Below are 13093 nucleotides of genomic sequence, written 5' to 3'. Positions count from 1 at the left end.
AGTTACAACTGTTATTTCAGGCCACGCAAAGTATGGATAATCAGGTTCATCAACTTTGACCTTTGCCGTGATGTGACCCGTGGGCTTGCCCGCCATTTTGAAGGAGCCACGCAAGGCGAGGGCTAGCTTTTCTCTCCGATTTGAGGCAATTTTGAACTTACCTCAACCCCATATAGCTATAAACGCTTTTCGTAGACAGGTAAGCCTCTTTTGTGCCACTAATATTCACTGTGCTGTACGTCTCTAAAGCAGATGGTTTGAATCAGGAGTGTTTTATGGGGGAGGGGGGGGGGGGCATATCTAAAATTTAGATAACGGGTGACGATACAGTTTATACATAATTCCCCAATGATACATGTAATCCTAAGTGCAAGTGGAGGGAAAATGTGACTATTTGAAGAATTAAAACTTTAAGCCATAAAACTTTACCCTCAAATGCCATCCTGTTCTGTACAACTACAAGTACCTTACTAGTACATTTATTATTTAACTGTGTTACTCCTCTTTGTTATTTTTGACTACCATACAATTTGTTTAGTATAGAGGAGGAGGGCATAGTACATGTACAAGCTGTTTACGGTTTTCCCCTCCTGCACCTGTTTTATGCATTCGTTTCTGTATTGTTTTATGTATTTTGTTGTGCGAATGAATAAACAAACAAACAGTAAACAAACAACTGCTTCGGGTTGAAAATTTGCGTATAGAAACTATGTGAAGTTTTTCCCTCAAAATTCATTGTTGTTTTTAGAAATGGCCGAGAGAAGCAGCGAGATTGCTTTGGACGAACTGCCATCTAGATCTACACACCCTGTGAAAGAGACAAACAGCGGTGGGACATTAGACATTGAGTGGCAGCAGCTGCATGAGCTAAAGGGCATCTCATGCGAGGAAACTTGTGCAACAAAGTCTAACCATCCACTTGTACATGGTCGTTTGGAGCGAGCGGACGCGCAAGAAATGAAATTAATAATTACTGCAGACGGACGATTCGCATGTACGAAATGTGAGTATAGCACAGATGTTAAGTCTAACATGATAAAACACACGAGGAAACATACAGGTGAGAAACCGTTCAAATGCCAGCAATGCGACTATTCTGCTGCGCAGAAATGTACTTTGGTCCGACACATGACTACACACACTGGAGACAAACCCTACATGTGTGGTGAGTGCGGATACAGGGCAGCTTTTCGGTCAAACCTAACCCACATGAGGAAACATACAGGTATGAAACCCTATAAGTGTGACCAGTGCGACTATTCTAGCACCGAGAAAAAAGCTTTAAGCCGACACATTTCTTATAAACACACTGCTGGCAAAAAAGCCTACATGTGCGAAGAGTGTGAATACAGAACAGTTGACAGGTCTGACTTAATCAAACATATGAGAACACACACAGGGGAAAGACCCTATAAGTGTGATCAATGTGACTATTCTGCTGCACAGAAAGGTACTTTAAACCAACACATGTATAAACACACCGGAGACAAACCCTACATGTGTGGGGAGTGCGGGTTCAGGATGGCCGATAGGTCTCACCTTTCCAAACATATGAAAAGACATAGAAGCGAGAAGCCCTACAAATGTGATCAATGCAACTTTTCATCTGCATGGAAAGGTAACTTGGATCAACACATGTTGAAACATACTGGAGATAAACCCTACATGTGTGGAGAATGCGGGTACAGGACGGCTCGCAAGTCTCACCTTTCTGAACATATAAGAACACATACAGGTGAAAGACCATACAAGTGTGACCAGTGTGACTATTCCGCTGCACGGAAAGACAATTTAGACCAACATATGGCTATACACACCGGAGACAAGCCCTTGATGTGTGGGGAGTGTGGGTACAGGACGGCTCGTAGGTCTCTTCTTACCGAGCATTTGATGAAACACACAGGCGAGAAACCTTACAAATGTGATCAATGTAACTATTCTGCTGTAAGGAAAGGTAATTTGGACCAACACTTATTGGAACATGCTGGAGAGAAACCCTACATGTGTGATGAGTGCGGCTACCGCACAGGTATGAAATCCCACCTATCAAGCCACATGAGAATACATACAGGTGAAAAGCCCTACAAATGTGACCAGTGCGAATATTCCGCAGCACAAAAAGGTACTTTACATCGCCACCAAGCACGACACTCTGCTGAAAAGCCATGAATGCATAATCATAAATATCCATACTATTTTATGAAGGGGCTGTTGCTATTATTTGTATTTCTCTATTTTCTAAGAGGAAAGCGGCATAACTTGCATTTAGTGGCTTATAACTTGCATTTAGTGGCTTAAGTAGAAAAAACAAACGATGTCATTTATGTATATCCACCAAATTTGGAATCATTGTTGTTCTCTTGAGAGCCTATTTTGAACTGAGACTTGGTGGCTAATGGTTATGCCCTGGAATATGAGTCACGTGGCTTTCTTTCCAGTGAGGCATCTGGGCACCCTTTTTATATAGGTAGTTAATATTGTAATAACCAAGGTACTTGTATTTCCTGTTATCAACATCGATATTGTATACCCTACTCTGACGGAAATATTCTATGTTGGACTGCATATTATTGTTTTAGTAACGAAGTAATATTAATATTCACAGCTGAAAAACTTTGCCTTTATCTACGAGTAGCCAAATGTCTGGGAAACACTATTATTAGCCTCTATAGCAGGCTCTCTTGGGCCTTTTTAAACTCAAAATACAATTGTACTGGGTTGCTGATTGCCGTCATTTGCTGATTACTAGCCCCTTATTCAGTACAAAAAAATGGCCAAAAAAAAAGGCCACAGAGAGCCTGCTATGGAGGCTAATGATGTCGTCACTACTGACTTGTGTAGAATTTCTTAATTGTTATTTGATATGAGAACATTATACTTACATCATGCATGATTATGCATGTACTGTGCTGATTCAAAACACAAATGTGTGATCGATTAATAAAGCTGTCTGAGATGTCTTCTCGTGTTGTTTATGTCACCCATGTCCACAATATGGATACTAAAAATAAAATCAGTTTTAGTTCATTTGTTTCGCCAGAGTATACAATTTGGCCGATTTCTGGGCACCCGCACCAACTGTGGCGGCTTCATTTACCAATTCTATTTACCAATGTGCATTGGCACTCATCTGGCGAGCTATACACCTTTCTCACGCGGCGGCCATGATAGATCGAAGACGAGGTCAATGAGGGAAGCAGACAAAACTTATTTCTAAAATCAGGTCCCATTTAGTTTTCCCCGAAACCATACAAATTTTCATGATATAAGATAGAATAATAAATATTATAATTAGTATTCTGCACCGAAAAATGTAGCAATTTAGAGTAGTGTAGACTGGTCCCATAGTCCCTTAAGAGATGCAAAATAAAAACATAATAATGCAAATACTGACGGACTTCACTTATTGGTCGCTTCCCTAATTGGCAGGCTATCATTAGTTGAACTGCTAATTATGATGGACAGCCTTTTGTTTGCCTCATTGAACTCGTTTTAGATCTATCATGGCCGCCGCGTGAGAAAGGTCTATTGTTCCTATAGCCAGTGTAGTGAGTCTGTTAGAGACTAATCTAAGAGACTACTTCTCTGATTATTCAATTGTGTATGGTCACCACTGATCAGCCACTCCAGCTCAGTTCCGTCTCTTGCTACATTATGTAATTGAACACCAGATTGTGTCTGCTGCTTTATATTATCAGTAACCATGGTGACAGTTGTCTGGTCCAAGTCATCGACCTCCTTTGCAGGAGAACAACAAGAAGAAACGTAGCAGCAAAAACAATGAGACTTTGAGACTTTATTTGAAGATCCATTAGTGACGTGCCCTGGGGCACGCCACTAATCTTCCTGGACTTCATACAGACAACATACTAGTACATACAGTGATCATTATTTACATACATGTCAATTAAAAACAATCAGCCATGCCATCAATATATACACAGTGCATAAAAAGGAGCAGTCAATACATAATATATACACAATACACAAGTCGATGGAATAGCCAAGATCTATTTACAAGTTTCAATTCAGACTGGGGATCAGATCACAGAGACCCTTTTTGAAAGATCTTACAGATTGGGCAGACTGTAGTGCCATAGGCAGCTGGTTCCACATTGATGTTGCTCTATACCTAAAGGTTCTTTTCAAGGAGTTTGTCCTAGGTTTGTCCAACTTGAAAGTTCTACCTGAAGCAAAGCGAGTACAGTAATTGTGCTGTTTCTTAACAGAAGACAGTCATTGGTCAACACAATTCTCCTGAATACAGTTCCATTCCGTGAAGGTAAACATAATAAACAACGAACATAGTCTGCGTAGTAGTCTTTGGGGACAAACCTATACATTTTGGTATGTCCGTTGTTATATCGACAGTTTTGACCTCAATGTGTTACAATGCATAATCTCGACTGATTTTGTAATCGTATGCCATGTGGGAATGCATAAGTTAAAGATACTTAGAGATGGTTGATATGTTGTACAGCTGTGTGAAGATCTGTAGCGAAATAAACCCAAAGATAACCTTTCTGGATGGCATTTATGTTGGTAGGTCCCACTAAACCAGCCTCCGTAGTTACCTCCATATTTTGATGGAAAATGGTGGAAACAAATGAAAATGGAACGAGACATACAAGATAGAACAGTTTTTCATTGCGTTCTTTTAGCAGAGAAAGGCCTCATTGACTTAAAACATTTGGTTGACATCCGCCTGTTCTCCTGAAAAAAAAAAGAAAACTGTTGACACATGTCACCCCATATCATCCTTGGTCCATCAGAATATAATGATTACCGGAGGACCTGCACTCCAGGGTGGGGCACACGGTCAGGGCATGGGTCCACTGCGCCTTTGTTTCCTCGTGTCAACAATGGCAATATGAACATGATTGAAATAGCGACGATTGTCTCTCACAGTGTTACTGGAGGTGGTCTGGATATTTAGTCCTGTGGTTTAACAGCTTTTTGTTTTGTTTTTGCATGGACGGCTAGCAGGGCTCACTCATTCGAACATATGGTTAAACACACTGAAGGTGAACCCTACATGTGTGGGGAGTGTGGATTCAGGACGGCTAAGAGGTTTCACCTGTCCGAACATTTGGTTAAACACACAACTTAATCGCTACATGTCTAGCCTTACCGTACTTAAGAGGTGCCCTATAAATGTGACCAGTGTGACGATTCTACTGCTGTGAAAGCCAGTTTAGACAGACTGACTAAGCACACTCGGGACAGACCCTACTCTCCAAGCAGAGGTTAGGCTCTGGCTGTTTTTTCAACATATTTTTTAGTCGTTTATCGGGCTTTCTATTTTGTCATTTTTTGGCTGTGTCCAACCTAGGTTGAAAAAAACAGGCAGAGCCTCCTCTGCTTGGAGAGTAGACAAGACCCTACATTTGTGGACAATGCGAATACAGGACGGCCCATAGCACTCACCTATGCAGACATATGAGAACACATACAGGCAAAAGCCCTACAAATGTGACCAATTCAACTATTCATCTGCAACAAAATGTAATTTGATCCAACACATGTTTAAACATACCGGTGACGAATGCTACAGTTGAGAGAAGTGTGGCTACTGCGCAGGCACAACAATTTACCTCTTCAGCCGTATAAGAAGGCATACACGTGTAAAACCATACAAATATTACAATTGCGAATATTGTGTAGTACATAACTTTGGGTGGCCACCAAGCACATCACACTACTAAAAAGCATAAATATTTATTCATAGATGAGTTTTTGCAAGTTCTTACCCGAGGGCCATTTACAATTGCAAGTATAAAGAGGAAAAGACAAGGAAATAATGAAGCGCCATATAGTATAGTACTAGTAGCTGACTACTCTGATGATATATGTATTTTTTATGTAGATATATCCGGAGCAATAGTATACTTGTATAGATAAGTTTCACTTCACTACTGTTAACCTGGATTTATAACCTTCATAAACGTAGTAGTTAATGTATGCTAAAATGTAGTTTGAAATAACGCTGCATATTTGAGCAACAACATAGATTTATAGTCATTAACACGTTGCATTATGCAATAATATGATATGTGACAGTACAGTGGTGGTATGTTTGATTATTTTGTAATATAGCTGTATCTACTTGAGTACAAAATTCCATATAACCTTATTAGCTCACATAGACAGGTAAATATGGCCGCGTCTATTTTGTTATTCTATTGCAACTCCTTCACCATAGCTGACAAATAAGATACAAAATAGCCTCACGATATGTATATTGCCTCTTACCGATTAGCCTGAGTGCGTAATTGACATAAGTAATACCATGATCTACGTATTCATTGATAGAATTATAAATACCTGCTGAATGCACAAGTCACCTAATGGTCTTATTAAAGAATACACAGTTACATAGCGATACATACTGGGTTATCTAAAATATGCATGTAGTCAGGTTGTAAGCTAAATACAGAGTCATGAAACGTACGCCAGAAAACTTTAGTATTATCTTGATTAAAACAGTCTACTAGTAACTTGCTGTAGCCCCCTCCTCAGACATTTCTTCTTGCACCAGGAAGCTTGCAGCATACTTATCACATGTTTTAAGCACGGAGTGAAACTTGACACATGCCCTTTCACCTTTGGCCTCCAGAATGTCCAGCAGCTCGCGCGCTGCACCCTGGGGAGTCCTGGCTGCCCAAATGCGGTCGTTCTCGTCCAAGTTGATGACGTCATCAGCGCGTAGGTGGTCCAGGATGGGGTTGATGTGACGTAGGGTCTCCACCAGCTCCGGCCTCTTCCGGGCTACCCGTCCCAGCATGCCTGTCGTGAGGCAAATAAACTTCAATCAACTGAACTAATCATTCCTGCTTTTATTTGGCCAACTTTGAATAAGAAAACTGCGTCTTTCAAGACAGATAAAACAGTTTCAACAGTGTGTCAAGTTATCTACTGAGAGAAAATCCCTGAAACAATGATTTGAAAACTTTAGATTTTGTACAGAATGACGAAGCTTTATAAGTATAAATCATTTGTGTTCGTCTTAATCTAACGTAATGGTTAAACTAGCTCCAGTCTGAGAACAGCCAAGATTTCATCATTATCTTGGACGGACACTTCAGACTTTTTCTTCAGCATCTCACTGAAAGGAGGAGTAAACACTCACCTCTTAGGTTACCGGGATGCAGCAGGAGATCCTTGACCTTTTCCGGGACGTTTCTCTGAGGATGGACGAGGTTCTCGCCTTTTGCTGCGGCCGCCTCCAGCTCTTCCCTGCTGTAGGCGTGAGGCTGCGGTCTGTGTTCCCGGAGGTCCAGGGCGCTGAGCACCATGTCCCGTGACCTGGATCCGGGGCTGGTCTCGTGGAGTAGGCGGTACGTCATGTCCTTCGGGAGGTCCATGATGGACTTGCAGTCCTCCCTGTTGCCATCGTTGCTCCTGACGAAGATGTTGATTTGTCTCTTGTCCTGAGTGATCTGCAGCAGCGCTTCGGCCCTCCCGTCGGTACATTTGGCGCTGTTCTTCCACAAGAGAGGCCGACTGAGCTTGTCCGGGTGAGCCTGCATCAACAGCGTCTGCAGTCGCGGGAACAGGTCGCACGAGAAGCTGTCGATCTCCGTGCGGCATCGGATCTGCAGACCGAAGTAGACAGCCTTGCTGGACACAGGAGACCACGCCGCCTCTTTTATCTCCTGCTGCAGCAGGCTTGGGAGGATGAAGATGCGACCGTCGTACGTGTGGCAGAGCTGGAAGTCCTGGAGGAGTTTGATCAGCAGAGGGATGTCGGCAACGGCACTGAAGACACGGGCAAGCTCCTCAAGGGTGACGTGGTCCTCGGCAGTCCGATTTATCTTGTCAATGATCTTGTCGAAGTTGTCTGGAGCAAGCAGGGGCCCGAAAACGGATGTAAATAACCACTGGGGGTCCAGCACTACCGACGATTTGGCTTCATGGCGAAGGGAGATGATCTAAGTCAGAAATTGGGGCAAATAAAAAGAAAAAAAATGAACAGGAATGTTTTTTTTTCTACTGTTTAAAATGCTTTACGCCTTGCATGACTTCAAAGAGAGTGCCATAGTGCTTATTCTTTATCAGAAAGCTACAGTTGAAGTAATTTGGTATGAGCTGTTACTGGAAAAATAGAGTGACGGGAATTAACCACGCGTATTACAGTCATACTAGCAGAGATACTTAAAAAATTACCTCCCCCTCGTCGTGTAGGTAAGATGACGCCAGCTGTACAATGCGTTCCTTGACGGTGCCATAAGTTGCCGTCACCATAGATGTCAAATACTCCTGCCATGCCATCACTGGGAACGCCTTCCTCTTCTGCCTCCAGCCTTGAATTTCTGCCAGCAACTTAACGCAGACCTTGGGGACCTTTGGTCTTTGCTGTGAGGAGCAATAGAAATGTGACTTCTTTTCTCAATTAGCGAAACATTTTCTTTTTAAACGCAAATAAGTAGACAAGAAACAGAATAGTCTGAAGAATGAAGAAATATATTATTTAGTCATAAACATTTGAGGCCGCCACGCCACCTATTGGTGAGAACCTATATTCAGACTTAAAAGTGCGGCAGAAACAATTATAGATAAGGAAAAGAATTATGGCTTTGGTACAAAGTCAGTACCTTCATTATGTCGTCATTGAATGATGCCAGCACCTCTCGCAGCCGCTGTAAATCAGGAGACCCCGCTTCAAGGCAGTTGATGAGGAACACCTCCTGGGACACAATCAGTGACTCCTGGAACAGTTTCCTGTAGTGTTCTACAAGAGCTGTCGCTCGGCTTCGACCTACAGGTACAAGCGGTATTGACATTTCACGAATACTTATAAGGGTTACAGGAGTGTTGAATACTGGGGTAGATTGACCAAGCAGCAGGAGAATCAAGCCTTGTATACTATGTAACATATTTCAACATAGGCACACTCCGAATTTACCTTACCTGCTTGCTTGTCATTTAGCTTGTCCGCATGACTGGCGATCAGGACAATCCGGGGTTTGTTGGTGGGATCTGCGTTACTGCAGTGGATGAAGCTCAGCCAACCGTGGACCTGCGAATAAAACTTTATCAATGCTTTAATATTATAGGGAACGATGAGATGTATCAGGATCAGATGCAGGATTTGAAGCAAGATAGCCTTTCCTTAACAGCCACATCTGACAGTGCTTTAATCCATAACCTTTGCCTCACAATACAACTAAATCAGCTTTGGCACAGTTTGGCACTGAAACGTTGAACTGGATACTTTCATCCATGATCTTGTCCTACCTGCCGTTTCTGTTCGTCCTCTCCATCTGTGATTTTGTAGACGACAGGGAAGATGGCGTTAGTGGTGCGGAGCAGCATGGCGTGTGTGACGTAGAACTGCGCCTGTCCTGCGAAGTCATGCAGACTCAGTCTGCCGATTCCCCGCACGATTTTACCGGATACGTGCACCCCTGGGGTGGGGTTATAGACGTCTTGTCTTCTGAACTTCCTCCTGATGTTCCAGATAACACTCACGATGAAACCCGTCTGGAAATGTTTGTAGTAATTTCACTGATTTGAAATTACTTCAGAATCTGAATCATTCCGCGCTTTGGAATTCACGGTATGGATGTGAAACACATCGTTACATTTCTTTGTCAAATATGCTATTAGAACTGAAACTTTTCCTGAAAAATATTTCAATTTAGGTTGTCACCTTTTTCAGAATTGCTCGCAAAGATGTTTTGCCGACCTGCCCGTCTCCACAGAGAAACAGTTTGACTGTTGTCCCCTCCTCAGACCCCACGGAGGAGACCAGCTCTTTGTACTCCGTCTGCTTCCGTGTTGCTGTCTACGGGGTGATGGGTTAACATTTATGTCATACAATTAGTTGCATGTCCTAATGATTCTATATATGTATCAATAACTTGATGGATATATAGACAAAGAAGGACATTGCCTTGTTTCAAAATGTTACGATGTATTCTATCCTGTTACGATGTATTCTACTGTCTGTGTATGTGGTTGCTATGTGACTGTGTGGATATTAGAAAGAGCTGCTGTCGTGGTACAAACTTGTGAACTCTTGGCGGAATGTAGTTCAAATTAGGCCAGTAATGAAAAACTGCATAACCTACCTCTAACAAGAATTGTATATCTCTGCCCAGTCCTGCAACAACGCCAACGTCAGCCGGTCGCCTGTGTTCCTAAAATCAGATAACAAGTGGAAATTATGTACTAGTTTTATCCTATAAAATCAGCTTTCCTATATTATCACTTTTGTGGGGTAACTCAAAGATGGCATCTGCGCTCCCTGGATTAGAGCGAAGCTATGATGACAAAATTGTTCTGATGAATATTGGATATATAGTAATAAAAGTATTTAACATATAACGGCTTTACCTTGTTAGTCACATTAAGATCAGCTCCATGTTTAATGAGCAACTCCACAATTTTGTCATGACCTCTCCAACACACATGATGTAGGCCTGTGTCTCCGTCCTGTAGCACAAAAGCAATATATATAATATAATGTCAACAACAAAAGTCATGAGCAGGTACCTGGTAATATCACATGGTCAGACTGTGTGGACAAATCACAAACCTCAATGTCTATTAGTTGTACAGTCATAACGACATAAGTATTGTTAATGGAGAGGAAAGCATTGTATTGATGTTTGATCAATAATGTAACAATTATAGTGACGGATTCGGTTTAATCATACCATACCAAGGGGTTCTATTTGATTTGATTGTAAGTTGGACTTGTTTATAGTGTATTGTAATCATTTTAGCGTTTTTAATCATTCTATCACGGATCATTAACCTTTAATTAATCAACATTTGTGTTATAAGCTGTTAGTTTATACGTTCTTACCACGTTAGCCACATTGAGATCAGCTCCGTTTTTGATGAGTAGATCCACAACCTTGTCATGACCTCCCCAACACGCCCCGTGTAGGGCCGTGTTTCCGTGCTGCAACACAGCAGTTATAGCAATGGTTACAACAAAGGACTGATGAAAAAACGTATGTCTTTTTATATCATACGATCGGAATTGTGGCCCAATCACTAACCTCCATTTTAATGGCCAAACAGCCATAACGACAAGCATTGTTGATGCGGAAGAAAGCCATGTATAATCGGTCAATAATGCACTCATGCAGCAATGAAGGCGATTAGAATTCAGTTGTTATCATAACATAATCGGTGGTTCTATTTTATCTAAATGTCCTTTGAAATTGTTCGCAGATCCAGTTATAATCATAACATTGCAGGGAGTTCCTAACCATTTTAGACGTGTCTTCCCTCAGCTCACTTCATTCTGTGACTATGAATTTTCTCTATGAAGACTCGTTTTACCCTTTCTGTTTCCAGCGACCTACTTACGCCTGTTAGTGATCTATAAACACCGAGTGAGCGAGTGCGTATACACCTCAGGACGGACCATTAACCTTAAATAAATCGGCTGATAGATTACGTTCTTACCTTGTTAGTCACATTGAGATCAGCTTTGTTCTTGATGAGCAGCTCCACAATGTTGTCACGACCTTCTGTGCACGCTTCATGAAGAACCGTCTTTCCTTTCTGCAACACAGCAGTTAAAGCAATGGTCACAACAGAGGTTCTAATACCTTATTCTGAATTGTTTACAGTGCAATGAAAACATAGTAAGATATGCTTCCAATCTTTCTTTAAAGAGTTGACTTGTGTCAGCTCACTTTATGTTGTCTGAAGGAATTACCTGTATGATAGTAACGTAAATAACCCACTTTCCCATCGGTGTTTTCGGTGACATAATGCCTGGTCAGTGATATATTATCGAGCAAAGGTATTATGCCTGTGTAATAAACTTGGGCTGGTCATTAACCTTAAATTAATCTGCCCTTTGTTATACGTTGTTAGTTAACCCTCATATACCCTACCTTTTGTTTTTTGTGACTAGAATGACTGAGTGAGAGTGTAGAAGATATTTATCGACAAAGTCCCGGAAGAAATTTTGTTTCAGATCAAAAAGGTTCAAATTGCACTTCAAATTTGCACCTCTATTCGGGTGTTTTAGGATTACTAGTAAGTCCTTACATTGTCAATAACATTAAGATCAACTCCGTTCTCGATAAGCAGCTCCACAATCTTGTCATGGCTGCCTTCACACGCTTTATGCAGAACTGTGTCTCCGTCCTGTAGCACAGCAATGAAAGTAAATGTCTGGTAATATCACAAGGACAGCCTGTGTTCACCAACCATTAATTTACATGTCTATAGTTATGCAGCCAGCACGTCAAATGAAGGATTTATGAAGAGGAAAGCCATGTGTCAGTAAGGGGGGGGGGGTGCTAAGTTATCATCATAGCTAAACAGGGAGTTTCAATTAGATTTACTTTTGACTTGTTTACAGTGCAATTAAAACATTTGAAAGATGAGTTCTCTTCGAAGCGTGTGTGATGTCCTCAGGAACTCATAAATGACAAGCGAGCCTCTACTGTTCTCTCGGTGGTACTCACAAAACCCTTTGTATTGACGCCTAGTCCTTCCTCCAGCCCCCTCCGGACTTTCTCCACATCTCCTTCCCCAGCAGCCCTGAGAAAGTTCCAATCTTCCATGATCACTTTTCTAGAACCTATTTCATATGAAATACAAATACGATTTAAGAGTGATCCTCTGAATGAATCACCTTCACAATGTAGAAAAAAATCCACTCAGTGCCCTGTAGATGTTACTGCTGGAGTGAAAAATAAAATGTAGCAACATCAATGTACATCTAAACCGCTTCAGTGATAACAGTTAACTTATATACTGAGATTACAATGCAATCTACATAGCTTGAAATTCTATGTATTCTTGGTCTTGCTGACAGATGTTATCAATGTCGCGTAATGCATATGTGTTCTGTACGCAACACCTTCAATGATGTTAATGTGACACAGTAAAGTTTTGTTTTAGGCCAGAGTGCATTTTTACGATTTACAAATAAGGCGTGTTTTCCTTGAATTTGTTGAACTCACATTGGCTGTTGTCTAGTATTTAGTGATCAAACACATCACATACAAATTTACCACCAGCATCATGGTAGCATCATTATTGGTTCACGATTTTCAACGTTGGCTGGGTTCTCTTGTGCCGGGAAAGGGAGTTTGCAAACTCCCTTCAAACCTCC

At 41.5% G+C, this 13093-nt stretch overlaps 2 protein-coding genes across 2 annotated transcripts; one reads left to right on the top strand and one right to left on the bottom strand.

The window, feature by feature from the left end:
- Positions 1 to 88: 88 nt before the first annotated feature.
- Positions 89 to 2959, top strand: LOC118421639 (gastrula zinc finger protein XlCGF57.1-like). Its single transcript, XM_035829045.1, has 2 exons — positions 89 to 199; positions 749 to 2959. Exon 2 carries the CDS (start codon positions 751 to 753, stop codon positions 2167 to 2169), a length of 1419 nt encoding a protein of 472 aa, XP_035684938.1. The 5' UTR covers positions 89 to 199; positions 749 to 750; the 3' UTR covers positions 2170 to 2959.
- Positions 2960 to 6912: 3953 nt separating this feature from the next.
- LOC118421897 (death-associated protein kinase 1-like) lies at positions 6913 to 11716 on the bottom strand. Its single transcript, XM_035829402.1, has 12 exons — positions 11681 to 11716; positions 11425 to 11523; positions 10814 to 10912; positions 10339 to 10437; positions 10074 to 10142; positions 9653 to 9787; positions 9238 to 9483; positions 8911 to 9019; positions 8595 to 8758; positions 8167 to 8355; positions 7130 to 7931; positions 6913 to 6929 (listed from the first exon to the last, which is right to left on the bottom strand). Exons 1-12 carry the CDS (start codon positions 11714 to 11716, stop codon positions 6913 to 6915), a joined length of 2064 nt encoding a protein of 687 aa, XP_035685295.1.
- Positions 11717 to 13093: the final 1377 nt, after the last annotated feature.

This window comes from Branchiostoma floridae, chromosome 8, assembly GCF_000003815.2.
Source record: "Branchiostoma floridae strain S238N-H82 chromosome 8, Bfl_VNyyK, whole genome shotgun sequence".
Lineage (NCBI taxonomy): Eukaryota > Metazoa > Chordata > Leptocardii > Amphioxiformes > Branchiostomatidae > Branchiostoma > Branchiostoma floridae.
This window is presented reverse-complemented; position numbering and strand designations above follow the sequence as displayed.